This window comes from Quercus suber, unplaced genomic scaffold (genome assembly GCF_002906115.3).
Source record: "Quercus suber isolate HL8 unplaced genomic scaffold, Cork oak 2.0 scaffold_331, whole genome shotgun sequence".
NCBI classification, from domain to species: Eukaryota; Viridiplantae; Streptophyta; class Magnoliopsida; order Fagales; family Fagaceae; genus Quercus; species Quercus suber.
In genome coordinates, this window is record NW_027069784.1 from 661,448 (window position 1) to 686,590 (window position 25,143).

Genomic DNA, 25,143 nt, shown 5'->3' on the forward strand with positions numbered 1-25,143 from the left:
GAGAGATGTACTTTTGATAGTAGAGATAAAAAACAAACATGCACTTTTTCCCATCACAAATACCAAGTTTGTTGGTTATAAGAGAGATAAAAAGAGCACATATATAATTATGAAAATATGTAGTGGAAGGAAAAAAAGTGTTTATGATACAAAGGTGTTAAGGGTGGGGAAAGGTTGGGAAAGAGGAAGAGGCCATGTATGTTTTTTTTTTTTTTTTTTGAGAAAGTTTCAACATATGGTGTTCGCTCCTAATGATAGCTCTTTATCATTAGATCAAGACACCAATTAGTTTTTGGTGTAGGCGGGGATTGAACCCCAAATCTCTTATACAACCATCAGAAACTTTACCAGTTGAGCTAACTAAAACCCACAGGCTATGTATGTTTTGGTAATTGAAAAAATGTATTTGTAATTGGCAAGTTGCATACATAATATGATGATTTTTTAATAAGAATAATAATAATAATAATAATAAAACTCATCCAATCTAATGTGGTAGCATAATAGCTAGTCTCATGAATAAAAAAAGACTTTTGCCCCACTATATAGGTTTCTAGAAATTTGAGACTTTCCATATTCATTATTATTATTTTTTTACTAAAAATGTTTATGGAGAAAAAATAATAGCCTATTATAAATGAGAATTATATTTTTCTATTCCATATTTTCATATTCATTGTGTGTGTATATATATATATAATTAGAAAGTTATACTTTTTTTGTATTTTTTTTTCCTAAAAAAGGAATGGTTAAAATTGATTAACAAATAATAATAAATACTCAATTAATCTTAATATTATTAAACAAAAAAATATTTATAACCTACCAATATATATATATATATGATTAGATTTTTTGTTTTTTTTTTTTTGGGTGAAAAGTAATTAATAGACATTGAAAGCAATTAAAAAAAGAAAGATGATGTGTCCTTGTTTTATGCATTGATTAAGGGACACATGTCATCATTGTGTGCCTCCCCTAATTTGGGATTCAAAGAAGTAAATATCAAATAATACAAATTATTTAGTCTTAAGTCTTGACATCAATATTATGTTTCTTAAACAAACATCAATATCTCATCACACAATAAGAGGATTTTATAATGAGTAGTGCTAGAGACACATAAAATGGCACAACTTGTGTCATAACTCGCCTATGTGGTGAGTTGTGAGTGGTAGAGGTGTGTCCCCACATAGACCCACCATTACACATTTACCACTTATAATTCACCACATGGGCAAGTTATGACATAAGTTATGCCATTTTATGTCCCTAGTGTTACTCTTTTATAATAAATTATTACATTTAGAATCTTAGTTACCACAAATGACATATCTTAGGTCTTAAGGCTCTTAACCAGAAATCATAAGAAAGAAATTTTTAAATAGAAAGAAAAGAGTCCATACCTAAGATGGGTAGAAATGAAAGAAATGGGTAGCGGAGGCAACGAGCGAGGGAGATAGAGATGAGAGATTGAGAAAGGGTGAAAGACAAAGAGAGCGAGAGAAGAAGAGAAAGACAGACAGAAAGATAAGAGAGCCAAAGAGTGAGAGTGATTGAAGAAGAGGCTGAAAGTGAAGTGAGAACTAGGAAGTGAGAAAGAAATAATTAGGTTTTTTTAGAAGTGACAAAATGACATAGTTTAGGACTTTTTCATATATATATATATATATATATTTTTTTTTTTAAAAGCCAAAATTTGCATTCCCCTCAAAATTTACCAAAATTGATCGAAACGGTTGAAGCTAACCGAAATTTGATCCGATGTGGAACAGGGTTACCATTCCAAGTTGCATACTATTACGAGAAATTCCAACTGTTTTGACTAGAATGAAGCGGAATAAAATGGAAAGAAATTCATGACATTGATTTCAACCGCACTCAAACGAGTTTACTTCAAATTAACTTATTCAAAGTAATAAACCTGTTCGAGTACGATTAAAATGATAGTCAAGTAATAATACCATTTTTTTATGGTGCTCCATGTCTTTAGTTGGAGCCAACCTCCTAATAGTTTTACCTAAAAAAAAAAAAACACCCTCGTGGAATGGTTTGTTGTCCCTAACTGATTGTAAGTAGCTTCGCACCTCGACCGCTGACAGCGCCCAACCGTCGCTTTTACCCTTTCTCCACGCGCCCCCCCACCCCCCAAACACACACTCTAACCATTCTCCATCATCATTAATTCCTACTTCGTGCACTCTACCTTCCCAAATTATAAAAACCAAAACTTTTCAAATTCCACACTTTCCACTCTCTTTTTCTCAACCCCAAAAGAAAAAGAAAGGAAAAAAAAAAAAAAATGTCCCAACTCGCAGAGACTTACGCGTGTGTTCCCACGACGGAGCGCGGCCGAGGAATTCTAATCTCCGGCAACCCCAAATCCAATACCATTACATACACCAATGGCAGATCCGTAATTATGATCAACCTCGACAACCCACTCGACGTGTCGGTCTACGCCGAGCACGCTTACCCTGCCACCGTGGCACGGTACTCTCCCAACGGCGAGTGGATCGCCTCCGCTGACGTGTCCGGCACAGTCCGGATCTGGGGGACCCGAAACGAGTTTGTTTTGAAGAAAGAGTTCAAAGTCCTTTCGGGTCGGATCGACGATCTTCAATGGTCACCCGATGGGATGAGAATCGTGGCTTGCGGCGATGGCAAGGGCAAGTCCTTAGTTCGCGCTTTCATGTAAGGCTCTGTTTGGCCAAAGAAAAAAAAAATCGTTTTTGTTTTTTTTTTTTTTTAATAATTAAAATGAAAATACGACGTCGTTTGTGGTTGTTTAGGTGGGATTCAGGGACGAATGTTGGAGAGTTTGATGGGCATTCAAAAAGAGTGTTAAGCTGTGCGTTTAAGCCGACCAGGCCGTTTCGGATCGTCACGTGTGGAGAGGATTTCCTCGTTAATTTCTACGAAGGACCGCCTTTCAAATTCAAGCTATCTCACAGGTTGGCTCTTCCTTATTTTCAGCTATTATTTTCACGTGTATTTAATGTTTCTTCTTCTTAGTGGTTAAAAAGAAACCTTTTAAAAAACAAAAACAAAAATTTAATCAGGTTAAAAAGAAACTTGTGTTGTGCTACTAGTATATTTGCCTTGTGAGTTGTTACGAATGTTGCCAAAATTGTTGCATTGGATATTCTAAAAATGGAGTGATTGAAATCATAGAATATATGTTTAGGTATAGCAACATATGCATTGCTGAGATTGAAAGCGGAAGGAAAACAACTTTAAATCTCAATCATTAAATAAAAAATATTAAAAAAGAGAAGTAAAAAAGTTAAAAGTTTAGTGGTAAAATATTTTTTGTGAGAGGGAAAAGAGTGACTTGAATCCAGTGCAATACCTACCACATCCTAATCAGTTTTTTTGGACAAGATTCATGGCAAAGCTTCCATCCAGTTAGACATGGCAAAACAGTCCGTTTAGGTTGGGTCAATCGGGTTGCAGGTCAAAACAGGTCATTTTAAGTGGGTTCAAAACGGGTTTAAGTTAATCGGATTGTGGGTCCCGTATTTTTCACATGATTTTTTTTTTTTTTTTAAGAAAACAACTTGTATTTGCCATTTGGAAAGTCATGTCAAATTACGTGATATGTAAAATGTATTATTTTGAAACTTATATCAAGAATGAACTCAGTTAAACTTATTAATACTTATTCAATAATCTTAAAATTATACAAATCCCAACATTGCTAACTAAAACAAAATAGCACAAAGATAAGTAAAACAAATACACAAGTTTTATTTCTACATAATATCAACATCTCAAAATATAAAACAAAATTACAAATAACTTATTGGATAACTCATTTGACAAAAAATAAAATATATAAAAATTTGCAATTTTGAAAATTAATTTTATAATCTATTATCAATTGTAATTGACACTCTATTTCAATTTGAGAATATACATTAAAGTTTGATTGTTTACTTATTTATAAATGACATATTTTATGAATATCATATCATTGTTAAGCAATACACACTCTAGGAAATATCATAATTTATTTTGCAAAACCGTTTATTTTGGACATAAATTGTTAAAAATAGGTCTAAGCATTCATAATTTATGCTAATTTGAAAATTTGGTTTCACTATTTTCACACTTATGAATTTTTTTCACACATCTACAATTTTAAATCTATGTTTTTGACTCTACAGTAACCAGATTATCTTGGCATATACTTTGCTATTTGATATCTAAAAATCTTTACTCATTACAGAATGCTCAACAATTCATCTTTCAAATGATTTGCATGCAGTTATGTAAATGTCTCAATTGTTTCTTTAAAGCTCACAACAAACAATTAAATCAATATTGTCTTTATTTTATTTTATTTTATTTTTTTACCCAAAAAAAAAAAGTTTTAAAAAACGGTTTGGGTCACAAGTTGGGTTGCTGGTCAATCCGTTTTTGCTTTAGGTCAAAAAATCGGGTTCGAGTTGGGATAGAAAATTTTGACCCATTTTGCCATGTCTACATCCAGTGCATTAGACGGGGACACTATGTCATCACATGTTAGCATTGTGTCATGTCTAGTGATGTACTAGAGGATTGGACATAAGTCACATCCCAAAATCCAAATTACACCTTTTAAGTTTGGGTGAATTGTTATTTTCATCCTTAAACTTTAATTTTTGTCATTTCAGTCCCTAAACTAATCTTTTAACATTTCTGTCAAATTGGTCATTCCACTTGTCGCTAAAGCCCAGCAAAATGATGTCATCACATATGTGAATAGTGTCAGTTTTATACCAATTTGACACCAATGTTAAAGTTTTGCGGACTAAAATGACAAAAAATAACTCTAGGGATGAAATTGACAATTCACCAAAACTTAAAGGGTGTAATTTGGAATCTAGCCTGTTTTAAAAAAAAAATATTTTTTTCTTTTTCCTTCCCTTCGATTTGTAAATATGTGTTAAGAGACGTTGAAAAAAAACCACATGCACGTCTGAATTTACACTGAAAAAGCTCTGGTTTGTTGATTTGCAGGGATCATTCAAATTTTGTTAATTGTGTAAGATTTTCTCCAGATGGCAGTAAGTTCATCAGTGTAAGCTCTGATAAGAAAGGTTTAATATATGATGCAAAAACCGCAGAGAAGATGGGAGAGCTATCCTCTGAAGATGGCCACAAGGGCAGCATTTATGCTGTTAGTTGGAGTCCTGATGGCAAACAGGTTAGTGTTGCCTTTCAATTTCTGGCCTTTTTTAAAAACTACTTCTAGTTGATTTTATTTAAATTACTGAACATGATCAATGAGGTTGCAAGAAAAACATCAAATTTTAGTTTGAAAGGACTTTATTTATTTCTGAAACTAAGCAAGTATGAATTGAGTCAGAATGCAGTTGTAACTGATCCCAATGATAAAAGAATTAGAATATATATATATATATATATCTGAAGTTGAGTTTTGTCTAGGATTTCATCTGGGAAATTTTCTGCAAATTGGATAGCTCAATCAATAGAGTTGATCAATCCTTGACTGATGTATCCTAAAAATCTGACTTTTGTTTGGAATATTTTGACTTGGGGGCAGAAACAACTAAACCATTAATTTTGATGATTACAAGGAATGTGTTTAAATATTTCCAATGTTCCTCTATTGATTTAGAGTAGATGAGGACATCGTCTATATAGACAATTGACCAATATATATATTGGAACAAAAGAAATCAGTCAAAATGTTTCTCAATGGTCATAAATATTATTCTGACTTTTTCTTCAAGTAATTCTATAAACTGTAGATCTAACTCAGTCAAGGTGCCAGTTGTCACATATCCATACTGCTGGAAAATTCAACTCTCTAAAATTTGAAAATCACGTTAAGAATATTGTAGGAACTTTTCTTTCTTAATTCTTTTTGAAAAGATGGCTTGAATAAACCTATGAAAATGCCTGCATGCATAAATGTAAATGCTTTATATTCTTACTTCATGCTATGCATCTTTGTTTAAGTTCAACTTTAAACTACTTAAAAGCATATGGTGTGATATGATGCACTGAAATTTGCTTTTAAATTTTCTTTTAGGTGCTGACTGCATCTGCTGACAAGTCGGCAAAGGTATGGGAGATATCTGAGGATGGTAATGGGAAGGTGAAGAAAACTTTGGCTAGTCCTGGTTCTGGTGGAGTGGATGACATGCTAGTTGGATGTCTCTGGCAGAATGACCATCTTGTGACAGTATCTCTTGGTGGTACAATTAGCTTATTCTCAGCAACTGATCTTGATAAAGCCCCACTACTATTGTCTGGACACATGAAAAATGTTACATCATTAGCTGTTCTCAAAAGCGACCCGAAAATTATATTGTCTAGTAGCTATGATGGTTTAATAATAAAATGGATTCAAGGTATTGGATATAGTGGCAGACTACAGAGGAAAGAGAATTCTCAAATCAAATGTTTTGCAGCTGTTGAAGAAGAGATTGTAACATCTGGATTTGACAATAAGGTAAGAAACATGCTTACATCTTTTTAATTTTGTAAATAAGGTTCCCTGTATTCTTATATTCTATGCATACTCTGCTAGTATTGAACTTATATCTACTAGTTTGCTGTAGTTTACTTGCAATTCCTGACATGGAAACAAAAATGATTGATGGTTGATTATTAAATAAACAAATGAACCTGCTTTCTCTTACTCCATTTACTTAATATTAAACATGGATTGCAATATGCTAATAAATACTACATTTATGATGCAAATGAGTTTTAGCATTAATGCCACCTCCTCCTCCCTTGTTGGTTCAAAACTCACTTGGTGCATGTTTAAATTACCAATAAGAAATAGTATTGAATTTGTTGCCTTTTTTCTTTTCTTTTTTTCCCTTCTCTCTCTCTCTCTCTCTCTCTCTCTCTCTCTCTCTATGGATAATTCATAACAAAGTTTTGTGGGATGTATTGAAATTTATCTTCAAAATATCTGGTTAAAAACCTTACAGAATGATATTTGTTTTGGTTAAACCTGATTGTAACCTGTTAGATTAAAATTGTATTCCTTGGCTCCTAAATCTGATTATGCTAGCAAGGTCATTTTGTTCGATAGACACAGAATTTTGGTGGTGGATGATGAAGGTTAACTTTATATTTCCTTAGTTTGTTATTGTGCGCAGTATTTTATCTTCTAAGTTAACTCAAATTTTTTCTTTTGGGGTGTGGTTAATTTCAATTTTTTAAAACTCTTAGGGAGTTATTCTTTTAGTACTATTGATTAGGAAATGAACTTTAGTATGACATTATCAGCACCATGATGTACTACTAATTTCAGCTGTGGCATTCAATGGGAAATGCAGGTTGCAAATTTAATGTGTTTTCTACTAATCTATTTATGAATTTCAATCCTGGCAATGCGTAGATAGGCCTGATTGTACATTTCTAGTATTATTTCATCTTTCTCTCATTCTCCTACCATATTCTGCTTCATTTGTATTAATTTTGTATAATTTATTCAGAATTGATCTATATATCAAGAAAAATTTATGGTGTTTTACTACATAATGCTTCTATTTTTTCTCATTTGTTCTCTCGATTTCCTAGATATGGAGAGTTTCAGTGCATGGGGACCAATGTGGAGATGCAGACTCAGTTGATATTGGCAGTCAACCAAAAGACATGAACCTTGCCCTCCTCTCTCCTGATCTTGCTTTGGTTTCAACTGATTCCGGAGTTGTCCTGCTCCGTGGTGCGAAGATTGTGTCCACTATTAACCTTGGGTTTACTGTGACAGCATCTGCAATTTCACCTGATGGAACTGAAGCAATTGTCGGTGGGCAGGATGGTAAATTGCACATATATTCTGTCACAGGTGATACACTTAATGAAGAGGCAGTCCTTGAGAAACATCGGGGTGCCATTAGTGTCATACGTTACTCTCCAGATGTTTCCATGTTTGCATCAGGGGATGTCAATCGAGAGGCTGTTGTTTGGGATCGTGACTCCCGAGAGGTAGTTTGATCACCTTTCTAAAATTTTACATATGACTTTGCCCTTGTACATGAAAAGCATATATCTAACATTTATACTATTTGAAAAAGTTGTTTTCTTTCTCCAGCCCTGTGTGTTTGCCAATGTGCTTTAGCTCAAATAGCATTTCCTCCCTTATAAGAACAAGGTGGAGTGTGATGTCATGGGTTGAAGACCCAGAGAGAGAGTGTATATAACTTACCAATAAAAAATAAAGGGTAATTACAATTTTCCCCCTTGTGGTTTGACCTTGTAACAATTTAGTCCACAAACTTTCAATTGCTTCATTTTACTGCCTTAAGTTTGGATTAAATTGAAACTGTTAGGATTCCATCACATTCTTTTTAGTAAGGAAAGCATATGGAAGCAAGGAATCAATTATAATTTTCTTGGAGAAATTACACATTACCCCCCTAAACTTTATTCCCTTTCACATTTACCCCCTAAACTATGAGAATGCACACTTACCAATCTAAACTATTACCTGTGTAACACTTGCCCCCCAAAACTATGAGAGTGTACACTTAACCCCCCTTAAACTATTATTCTTGTAACACTTGACACCCCATCCCATGGGTGATAATAGTTTGGGGGATAAGTATGCATTCTCATAGTTTAGGAGGGTAAAGTGTAATTTTTCCTGATTTTCTCTTTGACCAAATTATATGCGATGCATGTTTTGTTGAAAAGTTAGTTTTAATGGAGGTTTTGCAAAGGAATGCAATCATGCTATGACAAAATCTTGGGGAGGTTCATTTCTTCATCTAATATTTATGAACACTGCACTATGACAACTAATGCTTTTATGGGTATTTTTCTTACCATAAGAAAATATTTCTTGTTGCAAATACATGGAAATGGTAGGACTTACTGGTTAAAGCTTACAACTTGGGTTTCTTATGAAATTAAAGCTGTATAAAGGAGCCATTTTACATATGGGCTCACATTTATATTACATGTTGCTATTACTTCTGCAATGGGCTCAAGCTAGTTTTTCTTTTTCTTTTTGTGGCAGTTAGACCTAACTATGTGTCATCCTAGAAATTGAATTTACTTCTTTGTTAAGGCATCTGCACTTAAAATTGGATATGATAGTATTTCCAGATATTATAAAGTTTTCCAGGGTATAAAGCATAATTTAGGAAGGCACATTCCCGTGGTTCTGACTTGATGTTTTGTTTCATAGCATATGGGGCTTGATCAAACGGCCTGTTGTGTTTGCATCAGCTAGGCGAACTTTTGAAGTTGCCACTACACTCTAATTAACTGATAACTTTTCCAGTAGGCGACTTTTTGTTAGCCTTTTTTTCTTTATTTATTTATTTTTTAATTATAACTTTTAACGTGGCACTTCCCTGTGTGCCCCCCCCCCCTCTCTCTCCTCTTCTGTTTCCTATACTATTCTTTTAGTATTTAAAGATTCAAGGGCAATACACGTGACTTACAAAACAACTAGCATTTGGTTTAAACAAGCAAAGGTATTTGGAAGGTTAAGGCTCTTCCGCGTGTCTCTTTCTTTGTTTGGACTGCAACTTGGGAGAAGATTCTTACAGGGGACATTCAGCGGGGTAGAGGCTTTGATTTTGTTAACTGGTGCATTATGTGTCGTTGTAATGGGGAGACGGTGAATCATTTGCTACTCCATTGTGAAAAAGCTTATCAGCTGTGAAGCTTGGTTTTTAGATCTTTTGGGATTTCTTGGGTTTTGCCAAGATCGGTTGCAAATACGCTTTTTGGTTGGTGGAATTGGTTTGGAAAGCACTCTCCTAGCATTTGGAATTTAGCTCCATTGTGCCTAATGTGGTGTATTTGGAGAGAGCGAAATTAGCGAACTTTTGAGGACATGGACAAATCCGATGACTAGTTGCTTGCTTTTTTAGTGGTTCTCTTTTTTATTGGTCTAGGGCTTGGGGACTCGCTTCTAGTGATTCTCTCCCTTTGTTCCTTAATTCTCTCCTTTGTATTTAGTTCTTTGTTGGTTTTTGTTTGTTTTGTTTTTTTTTTCTTTTTGTTTGTTTCCTTCTCTATACTCCTTGTTCTGCCTTATGTTTTTTCATGAGGTAGCTTTTTGAATATACATCTTTCTTACTTACCAAAAAAGAAGCAAAGTCTGACTGCTATTGCAACGCGGAATTAGACCTTGGTCCTCGATATAGGGTGCATTTTTACATGATTTATCCCATCACCTTTCTTGCAAAGGAGCTTTGGTATTTGGGGGGGATGAAATTTGGGGACTAGACAGAACCACAACAAGGACTTCTAATCCAACTGGACTGTGATGACCCTCTTAACCAACCAGGGTCACCTGCTAAAAAAAACCCTCAGACCAACCAAGACCACCCAAAGGGGGATGGCCAATGAGGCTCCAATGGTTAAGTTACAATGGATAAGGCTTGCTAGGCATACCTTGTTTTGTTGAGTGGGGTATTTATAGACCATTAGGATAGGATTTTGGCAGGAAATGGACCTAAGCCCTAGCATTAGACCTGCTATCCGGTTGTCCTGTCAGGTTGGCTAAGGGGGTGTGTATTAGGGCAGCAGCCCCAACCATCCTTAAACTAGGCAGTAGGCTTGCTTGCTAGTTGTCCCCTTAATTCAGCTGAAGGGATTTGTGTAAAGGTAGCAGTCCCAAGATGCAGACAGATGGAACAAGTCTACGACCATTAATGCGTTAGTTGTCTATTTGGTCACTGTGTTCAGGCCATTCTGTTAGGCCCTTGGAAAGTTGAATATACTTGGCGCCCCACCCCCCCCCCCCCCCCCCCCCTCTAACAACAGTATTTTTCTTGATAATTTTGAATCTCATATTTCCGTCATATTGGATAACAAGAAAGAGGAGGGGGGTTGAGGGGGAGAATAACAACAAAGTATAATTGATGTTTAATGTGGTTTGTTTGGAAGGAACATAATACACGCATCTTTGGGGGTTTTACGAATTGTATTTCCATTTCTGAATTCATACATGATAAAGTTTTTGAACTTGTATCTTTTCTTGATCAGAATGTTCACATTGTGAACACGATGTTCAGCTTTTTTGAATAAAAGTTCTATTACCTACAGAAAAAAAGATGCGTAGGGCTTGCAACTGGTATCACTTTCATAATGTGTGCATGTTATGTAAATCTTTACTTGGTTTCAGAATCTCAATAATTTTGTCAGCATTGGGCCCTGTGAACTTTATTTATATAATTTGATATATTATTAAAAGTGGCATCAGTATTTTATGTAAATACAATTAACAACGTTATCTTGGATTTCTTGACCTTTTGACATATGATCTCTTTTCAGGTGAAGCTTAAGAACATGTTGTACCACACTGCTCGCATAAACTGCCTTGCTTGGTCTCCTGATAGCAGCATGATTGCTACTGGATCACTCGACACGTGTGTAATCATATATGAAGTTGACAAGCCAGCATCTAGCCGTATGACAATAAAGGGTGCTCACCTAGGTGGGGTCTATGGATTAGCTTTCACTGATCAGTACAGTGTTGTGAGCTCTGGTGAGGATGCTTGTGTTCGTGTTTGGAAGGTAACCCCACAATCATAAAGATATATGGAGGCTATCAAGGTCAAAAACAAGAATTTTGCTATGAATTGGGTTTTGTTTGTTATGGGTTTGGCTTGCAATGAGAGAGAACAGAATAATACTCTCTTGACTAGGAATTTGGGAGCATCAATAGGGCATAGTGGACCTTTTGATTTTCTGATTTGTCACGATTGGTCAAGGGCAATGACCTAGCTACTTGGAGTTATTAGTGTTTTTGTAGCTAGTGATGAAAAGTAGGTGATTCTGTATAGTGCATTTTGAACATAAATCATCAGTCTAAAGGTCCCAACCAGTTGTTTAGTCATTGACCTACAGTGTCTCAATATTGAAGGTGATCCCATCTTGATAATGGGAATTAATTTGTTGGATGTTCTGGAGACCAAACTGAATTTCAGCATATCTTTTACCATCTGCTTGGGGTTTCTTGTAAGAGATTTTTGTGCCTGTTTCTTTTGCATGGTGTGTTTTTTATTTAGATATTTATTTTTGGTGGTAATGGTACCAAGGGGAAAAGTTGGATTTGAATTAGTGTTCTCTTTTTTCTTTTTTTGTGGACCTCTGAAAGTGATAGAAAGGCCACTGGTGCAATGTAATGTTGTGTAGTTTTTCAATGTTATAATTATTGCTTATTTTTTGTTTAGAATTATTTGTGAAACCTTGCTTGACTCAGCTGTCTGTCAAACTTGTATTCTTGTTTTAATTTTCAGGTTTGAGTGCAAGGAAAATGTTGCACTTGATAAGCTTAAGCGTTCTAGGATTTTGGTGGGTGTATAGTGGAACTGGATTTAATGTACCATAGAAAGCGAATTAATCTAGGAAATCATGATAAATTATAGTAATTAAATTTGGGTCAGGAATTTCTTATGCGTTGAAGCAGGCATAGAAAGTGAACGAAGTTACATTACATCCAAGCATAACCTGTAGGATTTTTTTTTTTTTTTTTTAAATTATAGCTATAATAGGTAAGGGAGGGAGGATCCAAACTCTGGTTCTCCTAATGAAAGAGAACAATGTTGGGAAGATAAATACCTTGGAAAGTTTCCTTGACTAATTAATATAATATATAAAGACATTTTAATTCAGAAAGCTTAAGTCCAATGGATATATGCTCAATTATGTTATATTAATCACTCGTTTTTCTCATCATTATTCAATGCGAGATTTTACTCACACGTGTATACCCAACGGTTTCTCTCTCACGTGTGAGTTTCTGTCTCTCTATGGGTTCCAAAACCTCTCTATGGACCATGAACAAGTCTTATTCGCTCCTTCTTGCCTTATTGACTATTTTTTTGCTTCATCAACACGTCATCCATGGGTCTCTCGTACGCCATCCATGAGAACCATGTGTCAATTACACACGCACATCCATGGAAACCTTGCACGTCCATGTACCTCGCGCCACACTGTTATTTAGCACCTTTAGCAACATTTCTTTGTTAGGCTTTTTCTTCAGGATCTTTGTGTGTGGGTCATTTAGGCTTTGCTCTATTATTATTGGGGAGATAAACACTTGGTGCGGAGATAAACACCTTGAGATATTTCTTTGAATAATTAATATAATTTATAGAGATGCATTTTAATCCAAAAGACATAAATCCAATGGGTATATGCGCAAGGGAGAGAATTTGAGCATCATTGGGGAACAGGGGCCCAAGTCATAAGGGTACAAAATGCGATATCTACAATATGTACTCAATTATATTACATTAACTACTCATTCTTCTTATTATTATTTAATGTGAAAATTTACTCATACGTGTATACTCAAAAAATAAGTTATGTCATTGGATTACAATACTCTTGCTATAGAATAGCCCAACGTTTTGTGCTTCCACCAAGTTCCAATTAATCAGACGCAAATGTGTTATCTAAGAATGATTTTAATGTTTTCTATAGCTACATCAAGGGTTGGCAGAACGGTAGTAGAATTTAATATGCAATTTAAATTGCAGAGCAGGATTAAACATCTGTCATCAATGATACTGCGTTGAATGGATGGGGGTTGGGCCTTGGGCTTGGGAGCCAACTGGACAGGAGCCAATCCAATAAGATTGCGTGAAGTGCAGGGGCAATTTTCCTCACTCTATCAATCGAAATGATATGACCAAAAATTTTCTTTCTAATATTTATTAATGATACAATTTCATGGATACCTATAAATATATATATATATATATACACACACACTAACAGTTGCCATCAACTTCCTTTATTAGTTTTTAGGCAAAAATACAAACTACACTCCTAAAGTTTGGGGTTTTTAATTTTAGAATTTGAGTTTTACCCCTTAAAATTATATTTGGTTTGCATCAGCAGTAGCCCCTTTATTCATATTTTCTGTTAAATGTCACATAAACTTATCACGCGTATTTAGTTTATCCAATAAAATAATGTTATGGCATAATGAAAATGGTGTGGCATCATTTTATTTCTTGTACTCCCAAAAATATTATAACTTAGGAAGAGGGCTTACATGCTGCGAAGACGACTTCAATTGTGCCACTCATCAGGTTGCCAACAAACATATCTAGAAACCCCTTAATCCCAACTAATTAAAACTGTCTGTTCCATTTAGCTCTCTTTACAACCATGGATATTATCGGTACAAGGAGCTCCTAGTATGACATGCCAGTCAGTCATCTTGAACTCTCGTTTTCTAAGGGTGTGACTTTAAGTTCTAGTCCACCTTCCAGTCTATGGCAATTTTCCTCCTACCAAATACACGCCCTGGGTAGATGACTAAATATATATATAGTTCTACCTGTCAGCCATAGCCATATAGAGCATAAACAAATATATATATTTATTATCGAGAGACTGGCTGGGATTGTCGGCACTCCAAGAGTCCAAGTATTCTACTAAGTTCAAAGTCTAAGTGTCCAAGTTAGGGCAGGGCCAGGTCAAGGTCTTGTAAGGCCTAAGGTGGCTAATTTAAGTGGAGTCTATTCTTATATTTTAAACATTAGTAAAAGATTTGTTTAACTTTTGATATTTCTATTCATTTAAAATCTAATTTTTTAGATGCAAAATTACAAATTAAAACAAATCCATTGTATTACTCAATGATTATACAACTTAAATAAACATTATCCATTGCGTGAAGTAACCAAAATTTTGATTGAAAGTTTTAATATTATTTGAAAGGAAGCATAGGTACAGTGGTAGAGGCAGGAAATTTTTCTGGGGGGGCCAAGCTAAATATAACAAAACTCTTTAAGTTCAAAAAAAAAGAAAAAATCATTGACCCAAAGAAGCTATGTTTATTTTTTTAATTTCAAATCTTTAAACCTTTCTAGGAGGTTCAATATCTAAAATATTAAGTTAATTACTCAAAAATAAAACCATCATTTCCCAATCTAAATACATAACACTATTATATCTCATATATTTTAAGTAACATACACTCAACAAAACTGCTATTAGTTGTTATAAAATATAATTTATTATTAAACACACAGCTTGACTATTGTGGTACATCCAAATTGACACATATAGAGAGTCCGTCAAAGTTGAAAGTTACAAGCTTACAGTTGTAAACTAGTAACAACAAACATATCTCCAAGGATAAATTACAATTTACTCACCTATGGTTTGACTGAAATTTAAATTGCCTACCTATGGTTTAAAATTTGACACTTTACCCACTTGAGATTTAACCGAAATTTAAGTTCCCTACATGCATGTGGTTTGAAATCTCATGATGCAAGTATTCCACTAGATTCTTTTTTTTTTCTTATTTGATCTTGCATTTTTTATGTTTTTTGTGTTTTTGGAGGAGAGACATAAAAGTAGAGAAAAATTACATATTTAGCCATGTTTTTACAGAGTTGAGTTAAGGAAATCTAACTAAGCTAACCTCAATGGGGTAAAGTGTCAAATTTCAAATTATAGGTAGGCAACTTAAATTTGGGCTATCTTGTGAATCAAACACTGGGTTGCAGTGTTGGAGTTGTGGAGTGCCTTCTATAGGCAGTGGTTTCAGTATCGTAATAGGCCTTAAACTAGAATTTGCTTGGCTGTCGCTCTTCGGTTCTCTTTCAAGTCTTCCCTCAGAATCTTAAGAATATTCTTCCCTAAGAAAAGGTAGGTTGGCTTAATCAAGGCTACACCCCTATCTATTTCAATCATTCAAGCAATCAAAACAAACACACACAAGATGCAATGCATCATTTACTTGGACCGACCTAAGGACAGGTTTTAAGTCATTACATTATAGGGTGGGTTTGTTGTTTTACTGTTTCCCATAACTAGGACATTACACCTCCCAACTTGTAATGTAATAAACATTGCGTTGGTCCAAATGGCATGGTTTATCCTTTACTGCCAGCAAGAAGTAATCAATTGACTTTGAGCTATGAGTTGGTGAGTTCACCACTAGGGATCCGAATCTAAGGAAGACCGGTGATCCATGGTTACTGATGAGTCCAGAAAAATCATTAAGGTCGTCCATTAGTATGGATGACCTTGCATCATTAGTAGACCATCATGGAAAAAGATGAGTAACCACTCAAGACATTCAATAACAACCATCAAAGGTCTTAAACTCTCATCAGGATAAAGAATGTTACAATTAGAGTAATAATCACCTTCATTTATGTCCAACAGCTACCTAAGTCACCTATAAAAAGTACAATCTGCCTTACTAGCTAAGGTATGTCAAAAACTACTACAAAATACTATCTATATATGAAAGATATGGGTTGATACTAACTTAAGTATCGGAGGCTCTCCCATCGAGCACAACCCAGTGGTCTCTTTGATCAATCTCTCCTTTATTTTGCAAGTCCTACAAGATCTTCTAATGCTCTGGATTAGACGAGTGACTCAACTAATGATTTTGGCATCATCAGTTTGACACGTCACATGGGAAAACAAAATTATCTATCGAGCTCCTTATCCGATAAAGGGTCTTTTCAATTTGGAGTAATGGACAACAAGTACCGTACCAAAATATCACTCAAATCAAGGAATCCTCCCATACGATACCCTATTGGAGCACCTTCATCATTTTCCCGGTGAAGGACACATGCCAAAAAAAAAAAATGCTTCTCATAAATGAATGGTAAATGGATGCATTCCATGGGCTAACCCACTAATCCATCCATTGAGTATAATCGCTCAAGTACATTTGATGGCTTGATTCTCCCTATAGTATTGCCTAAGATCTTAAAGTCTTATCATTTAGGTGACTCCAAATAAGGCATAAAATTTTTCTCATAAACAATTATAGCTATCAAATCGTGGATTTACAATTTGGTATTGCATAACTTAATTTTTGAAAAGTATTCTAGAAAATTTGCTTTAAAAAAAGGAATGGTTCCAATTAAGCAAAGCACCTATTAAAGATGTCAACTATAAAGATAATAGATACATGCATAAACAATTGAAATTCTTTTAGAAACTTACCATAATCATCACTACACCAAAAATAGTGAATAATTTCACAAGAATAGTGTAAATCTCATATTACTTGGTTCAAATAGTCACAGAAATCAAAAGAGATACACTTATCCAAATGAGGGTTTAAATATTTTTTACAACTATGAAGTTTAAAAATCTACAGCCTATGCACGAAGCACACTATAAATATATAGTAAAAGAAAGAGGAATAAAAAATATTCATGGCCAAATACCAGCAAATATTATGATCTTGAATCCAATTTATGGCCATTAGAAAGGGTTTTACTACCTTTCCTAATATTGTAACAGACCATTTGTGTCTTCAATTGATATTTTGATAACATCCTAGTTGATATTCAAGCATTATGGCTTTTTATATCATTACTTTTCTTTCCTATTACATCTTGCTAAGATAGGAAAGATGGAAGCCAAATATTATTGCTTTGCCAAAGATAATAAATCTTAACTTTCTGTGTTAGAAAAAAGTGAAACCGATATTTATTATCTTAATAGAATTATAGTGTGCCATAATTCTAAGCACTAAAAAGGTGGATTCAAATCTTATTGCCTGTATAAATTATTTAAAAAAAAAAATATATATATATATATATATATATATGCTTTTGGCATTAAACCCAAAGTTATTTGGTTTTGATTTTTGAAGTTAAAGAATTTTTGGATGAAGAAAGTTAGTGAATACTCCTATATGTTTTTACTTTCTACAGTTTTTATTTTAATTTATTTATTTTTATACAATATAGAAATTCTACTCTAGCGTAATCTAAGTGTATATGTGTGTGAAGCTCCCTCATGGAAACTTGAACCTTAGCCCTTACCCCCCACATCCTACAAGTATTTAATACTTGTGAAGTGACCATCACGCCTGTTGATACCGAATTTTGTCCGCCCTCAACTTGTGTGCCGGACCCTGAAAAACCCAAAAATATCATTTTCTCTCCATGGGGTCCAGAGAGCATATATAATGGCATGACATAACCCATTCGAACACCGGAGAGCTCAAAGTGCATTTTTTAGCTAAAATGACCAAAATTTTCCTGGTCAACCCTAAGTTAACCAAAGGTCAAACAAGGTCAAAATCCTCACAAAACAATATTTTTCTTGGTTTTATATAAAAATCAAAGCTTCTTAAAGATTTTTAACAACTTTAACCAAGTTTGACCCATAGTTGACTCCCGATGGGCCCTAAAAACCCTAATCTTGATTTGGTCGTCAAAATAGGTTGAGACCAATGCCATTGTGAAGATAATCAAATTTAATTCCAACTTCATGAGTCGAAATTAGAGTTAAAACTGTTGAGATATTGAGAAAACTGTGAAATGCGCATCAGCACAATTCCCGAGGTCATAACTTTTGATCCAACTATTGAAATTTTAATGTCTTCAGTTTTATGAAAACTAGACATCCGTATCCTTCCAAGGACACCAAGATCAACTCAATACGAGTCCAGGAAGACCTCCAAATGTGCGTCCAAAGTCAAAACTGAAAAAGTAAATAAGGATGAAATTGCTGACATTAGCTTGGCTCGACTCGGTGCACCAACAAGGGCCGTTGGCACACGTACAAGGTGTGCCAAGCCCCAAAAAGTGTGCCAGGGCCTATAAAAGGCTCTTGGCAACTCAGATTGAAGGGGAGATGTTTTGGGAGCTGTTTAGGCATCTTTCTAGGCATTTTTTTTCTCTCTTTTCTCACCATATTTCTCTACCAAAAAACACAAAAACGCATCAAATTTTTTTGATTTTTCTCTCTTCTCCAAAAATACAAGATAGTGTTCATACCCTCTATCTTCCTCTCATTGGTTCTATACCTTGGATTTGAAGTATAAGGGTATGGATGTAGCTTTTTGGCTACAATCCATACTCATTTTCCTATAAAGTTTCATCAAGCTTTTTATCCTTTCTTTTTGCTTGAATAACATGATGTATTGCTTTCTTTAGCATGTATCTTGCTTTATTTGTGCTTCTAGCTTAAATCTCCTGGATTTTTATGCCTTATGCCATGTTTTATGCTTGGATCTATCTTTTCCATGTGTTGCTTGTGTTTGGATCTACAAGTTTCCATGTTTTCCATGTTTATGGCTTGATTTACATGTTCTATGTTAGTCTATATGCCTAACTCCATGCTCGTGCGTAGATTTATGGGTCCCTATGCTTGCTTTTATGCTTTATGCCATGCTCACATGTCTAGACCCATGTGTTTTTGCCTATGTTTACATGTCTATATGCTTAGATCCTTGTCTTCACATGTTTATGTGTTTGGATTCTTTTTTCACATGCTTAGATTTACATCCTTACATATTTATATGTTTAGATCTACATGTTTTCATGTCATATGTCATGTTTTCATGCTTAGATCTATCTTTTCCTTGTATTGTTGTTTAGATCTACATGCTTACATGCTTGACATCACACTTTTGGTCATGCCTTGCTTAGATCTACATGTTTACATACATGTTGTTATGCCTATATGTCTAGATCTATGTTATCACATGCTTGCATGCTTAGGTATTCTTCTCTATATGCTCTATGCTACTTCCCATGTTAGATCAATATGATTGCGTTCTTCTTGCCATGTTTATGTGTTTAGGCCTAGGCTTTGTTTGTCATACCATATGCTATTGTAGCCATTTTGTTCCTTTTATCGCATTTTCTTGTTGTGAGGGATTTCACAATTCGCTCCAATACCAATGGGCTTAGTCTGCTATTGAATGCTATAAAAGATTTGTGCCCCCTCATCCTTCACCAATTGGTTGTTGGATGAATCGGTAAGGCACACGGTCCGACAAGTGGTAACAGAGCCTAGTCATAGGTTCAAGTCATTGGAGCCGCATTGTGAGGGATTTCACAATTCGCTCCAATACCAATGGGCTTGGTCTATGATCGAATGCTATAAAAGATTTGTGCCCCCTCATCCTTCACCAATTGGTTGTTAGATGGATCAGTAAGGCACACGGTTCGACACTTGTGTTTTGGACTATTGCTTTGAACCCAATCTAGACCCTATGGTCTTTGTCATCGTCCATACACCAAGGCCTACTTCAAAGGGTTTGGATCATTCTATTTGCATGTCTATGCTTGCTTGCTTCTATGCTTTATGTTTGTACTAGCCTCTCTTATTCTAGGCTTTGCCATGCTTAACACCCTCTGCGGGCTTGATCTTGTTTGGTTACATCCGATGCCCATGAGGCCTTGTTTGGATGTGACCATTTGGGAAGCATCTCCGAATGCTGGGTTACTCCGTGTGTATCTTTCCCTTTTCCGCTCTGTGCGATGCTATGCTTTCCATGTTTGTTCGCGCCACTTGTTGGTTTTCTATGCATCTTTACACGCTTGCTTACATGTCCATGCATGAGTCTTACTTGCTAATATGTCGTCCATGCTTCAACACAATGAAGTTATGGACATTCGATCCAAACCTACATTTGTCCCTCGCAGACACCACCTTTTGTTTGCTTTCTTGCTTGTTTGCTTCCTTTCTTGTTTCTTTGCTTGCCATGTCTATCATGCTTATCTTCTTTATGCCTCTTTCATATGCTTTACGCATCTCTTTCTTTCCATTGCTTGTCTGCTGATTTCTTGTCTTTGCCTCTGCATGTACACACATGGAGCGAAGGCGTATGGAGTTAGGGCACGGTCTCCCAGGCGCAAGCAAAAAGGGCGAGGATGCGAGCATGTGGATATAAGCCAAGTGGCTATGTTCAGTAGATTTAGGGGTCTAGCCTCTCCCATTTGGTTATGTACTCTTTTAAACCCCCTTCCTTCCTCCCTAATTTCTCTCTTAGACGGGTTGTATTAGGTATATCATACCATGTACCATTCGTCCTCATCTCTAGACTATGGCGACCCCTGTTTACTTCCCTGCACCTATATTTTGGGCCATGCTCTAGGGATGTAAGCATTTACTTTCTTGCTCTGTGTGCTTGTATTATGTATGATGTATGTATATATATACCTACTCGCCCCTTTTGATGTGATTGTCACAGTCCATGTCACCTAAGCCAAAGCAATGCCTAATTTTCGCTGTGAAAGTAAGGGGACATGTCGCCAGATTTTTGCTATGGAAATCTGTTACTTTGCCCAAATGCTATAGGAAAGCATAGATTGGGACGACACCCATTCAAAAGCCAAACCTTAAAGCCTTCCATGCATGCAAAGCCCCAAAAGTCAATGCCAAGATCATGTTTTTTACTACCAATCTCCGAAAATTAAGGTTTTATCAAAACAAAGAACTGTCCTTAGACAGGCGTTATAGGGTGCCTAACACCTTTCCCACACGTAACCAAACTTCTGGACGCAAGAATCAAGATTTTTTTGCCTTCCACATTAGATTAGGAAAAATGTCATTTTTCTTTACCTAGGATAGGTAATAAAATCAACTAGAAATAGGTGACTAATCACACCTTAGAAAAACCTAATGATTGGTGGCGACTTCAGTTACCTTTGGTCATCACCTAAAATTTCGCCAAGATTCCTGTCACACCTCCAAAGGTAGACCTACCTTCCTCCCCCGAGAGAGAGAGCACTCGAAGTTTCGCGCGAATCACACCGATTGTCGAGAAGGGCCTCCAATGGGCCCTGTGCGCGCGGGTGGTCGCCACGGCGGGTGGTTGAACGAAAGCCAAGCGGTTTTCCAGCCGATCAAGGCCAGGCGTCGACAACACCAAGGGTGCGTAATGGTTACTTTCTACAGTTAGTTTCCTAATGGAAATTAATTTTATAAATGCTCCTTAGAGCAGTCAATAAAATGTATAAAACATTTTATGTTTTTACTTTTAGAGTTGTCAATATCATTAGATATAAAATGGTTTAAAAAATGAGTAATACTACAGACACAAACTATTTTATAACATTTTTACAAACTGCTAATGTGGCTTTAGCATTTTTCAAATAGCTATTGTGAGTAAAAATGTGATGTTAGTGATAGGCCTTTATTAGGACTAGTAAGAATTTTCCATATTAACAGTTTGTAAAAATGTTATAAAATAGTTTGTGTCTGTAGTATTACTCTTTTACTCTTAAAAAATATGCTAATAGCATTATTTTTGGGTCAAAGGATCCAGTTATTCAAGGAATGCAAGTTTGTAAAATTTCATAATTCAAAAATCATTAGAATTTATGCCAATATACATAAAGATATTTAGCATCAGTACATTTCTTCTTGAAATAAATTCCATGATCATTGCTAAGTTATGAAATTTTACATCTTGAAATGTTCCACCATAGAATGAACAAAGTTTACTATTCAAACTTTTCCATGTATAATTGCATGCTACTTTGACTTTGAGAATGAAGAATTTAAATTGTTCCATTTATACATCCCACCATACAATTTCATGAAAACTTTAGTGGTATCTATATGTCTGTGCATCATAATTTCATAAATTCAGCCATTATTTTAGTGCTCAATATGAACTAAATTACACTTCCTTTGTTTTATACACACATACATATTTGAGTTACATAGTCACTTGAAGGGATGTTGTGCTAAAGACTGTCATAGATGCATCAACATATACCGTCCTTAAAAATAAATAAAAAAATAACCAAAATACTCCTGAAACCTAAAAAATGACCGTAATACCCTTGAAACCTGAAAATTACCAAAATACCCCATAAACCTAAAAAATAACCGAAATACTCCTAAAACCTAAAAAATAATCATAATACCTCAAAAACCTAAAAATTACCAAAATACCCCCTAGAAATGTATGATTCATAAAAAGTGTAATTAAGCTAATACCATGTATATTGAACCTCTTCTAAAAAAATGTACAATTTGAACCACATAATTGTGATTGCTTTTAATTGTACCCGTGCATATGCACGAGACTACACTCTAATTACCTACTAATAATATGATTATATAATGTTGCCCCACCCTCCCTCAAAATTTACCATGGCTTTTGAGTGGAGTTATGATGTGTCTTTGTGTTAAAATCCTTTTTCCTCTCTCTTTTATGTGTGTGTGTGTATTTGTTTCTCAAAAAAAAAAAAAAAAAAAAAAGATAATTGTCTCACATTGTTTAAAAGAGTGTGTTGTGTGTAACATAACTTGCTCTACCCTCCCTTAAAAATTACCATAGCTTTTGAGTGAAGTTGTAGTGCGCCTTTGTGTTAGACCTCCTCTCCCTCTCCCTTGTATGTGTGCGTGTTTGTTTCTCAAAAAGAAAAAAGAAAAATCACAAGGTGACATATAGTTTTGCTTTCTTTTTTCTTTATATCAGGGTGAGCAAGGAGAAGAGGGCTGCTGGAGTGCTGGACAACTTTGCTGAGGGGGAGATGTATGCTGAGCATTTCCTGAGAAAATTTGTCCGCAACAAGTCCCCAGAAATTATGCTATCCATCAACAAATTCTTCACAGACCCAAATCGAAGCTAAGTTCTTGAATAAAGAGAACGAAGTGGAGATATGAACCCTAGTATAATTGATTGTGAATGAAAATTGTGTTAAAATTGGAATCTAGTGGATGTCGTTGAACTTATAAGTTTGGGTGAATAAATTAAACTTGAATTTTATATGTGAGATAGGTTAACTGCAACCTCTTGAAAATTTCATGTGGTTCTTTACCTGTTTTAAATTGATTGGCAGATGTGTATTTCATTCAAATGTCTGTACCATTTGGGGACATTGAGCTGGGTTTCGTCCCCTCCATCTTGATTTATTATTGCTCAACTTAAGAGTCTCAAGTTGTATTTCATTGAAGCTGGACTTTCTCAACTGAAGAGTCTCAAGACGCCCATAGATTTGGGAAAAAACTGCTGACCAATATAAAATAAGAAGGTATTAGTCATCATGGGAGTGTGGGACAAATTCAACCACGAATGAGATTATGAGATCATTCATTATCAATATGGGAATTTTATTCTCTTAAATTATCATAAATTTGTCTGTGAGGAGATAACTGCTGCTCTTTCTGAATTTGGGGAAGTTTTCATAACTATTAATTTTGATTTGGTTACAAGTACACTTTTCCTAAGGTCCCTAGCTGAATGCAAATTAAGGTCACGAATAATAAAGCAAGACAAATTGATTTATTCCAAAAGCTCAAAAGGAACCATGACAACGAACACTAGACCTCAAAAATTACCCCATGTCAACTGTTTTTTGTGCTCAAAAGGGCTGAAATGGATAAAAGGTCACTCCAATTTTGAATTTGTATGTTGAAATGCATGCTTTTGCCTGCCACTATTTTTGGTGGAGCTTCAAAGAGGGAGTGATTCTAGGACCAGGTCGAAGAAGGTTCTAAATTCTTATTGACCACTGATAGGTGTGGACAGGTAACTTCTCTGGTGTCTGAAAGGGTAAGGTAGGGGATGATTTGTAATTAATCTGGCTCTTCGAGTTGGGAAGGGATTGTAGTCATCATCGACATTATCCAATAGAAATGCAATTGCCTACAACTTGAGTTTAAATGGAGCTTTAAGAACTCTGTTTTCAACAGAGTTGTGATGCAGATGGGGTATTCTTTCCAATTTTATTTCTTGAGTCTGTTGTTAGGCTGATGTTATGTAACCTAGCTGGCTCGTATTGGATAGTGTTTGACTTTGGGTAGTGTTCTCAAAGATGTGATGGTCTGCTCCATTTGTATGCAGCAGCTTTTGCTACGTGTTGTAGATTGTGTTTTGGTAATAAAATCTAACTTGTCCCCCAAAAAAAAAAAAAAAGTAAAGTCCACAAATCAAGTAACAAAAGTTATTGACTAGTCCCTTCTAAAGATAACTATAATCATTTTGAGTATCAAGTATCTTACAAGTGCATGAAATTCCTCTCACAGTTCTCTGCATGAGAAATGCCTACCATAGCTAGTCCCCATGTCATCTCTCTCACTTGCACTTTGCAGATGGTATCAAACACGTGCCTCTGAAGAATCATAAGGAAAAGGAATACTGCACAAACAGCACACCTGAAGAACAGAGCTTCCTTGGACACCATTATAGCTATCATAAAGTGGTCCAGCCTGTTCTCACAATTACTGTCCAGATAGGCTCATGACAATTTAAAACCCTATGCAACTGAATGTGTACAAAATTTATCATCATTTGGATCCTGACTTCCAAAGCAACATCTTAACCACCGAATCTACCTACCCACCTAAAAGAAGAAGAAGACAGTAAGCAAGCAAGAGACTTAAAGTTATGAGATTAAGAAATTCATTATAATTTATAGCTGCAAAATGTCTCATGAAATGGAGAACACA

At 35.3% G+C, this 25,143-nt stretch overlaps 1 protein-coding gene across 1 annotated transcript; it reads left to right on the forward strand.

The window, feature by feature from the left end:
• Positions 1-2,016: 2,016 nt before the first annotated feature.
• LOC111990479 (actin-interacting protein 1-2) lies at positions 2,017-12,169 on the forward strand. Its single transcript, XM_024022253.2, has 6 exons — positions 2,017-2,694; positions 2,793-2,954; positions 5,005-5,191; positions 6,044-6,466; positions 7,552-7,959; positions 11,266-12,169. The coding sequence occupies exons 1-6, from the start codon at positions 2,303-2,305 to the stop codon at positions 11,524-11,526; spliced, it is 1,833 nt and encodes a 610-aa protein (XP_023878021.1). The 5' UTR covers positions 2,017-2,302; the 3' UTR covers positions 11,527-12,169.
• The last annotated feature ends 12,974 nt before the right edge of the window (positions 12,170-25,143 follow it).

Bases quoted from the DNA above. Each gene is read 5' to 3' on its own strand.
- LOC111990479 (XM_024022253.2), top strand. From the start codon at position 2,303: ATGTCCCAACTCGCAGAGACTTACGCGTGTGTTCCCACGACGGAGCGC. The intron at 2,955-5,004 runs GTTGGCTCTTCC...GTTGATTTGCAG, and splicing joins AAATTCAAGCTATCTCACAG to GGATCATTCAAATTTTGTTA. The intron at 7,960-11,265 runs GTAGTTTGATCA...ATCTCTTTTCAG, and splicing joins GGGATCGTGACTCCCGAGAG to GTGAAGCTTAAGAACATGTT.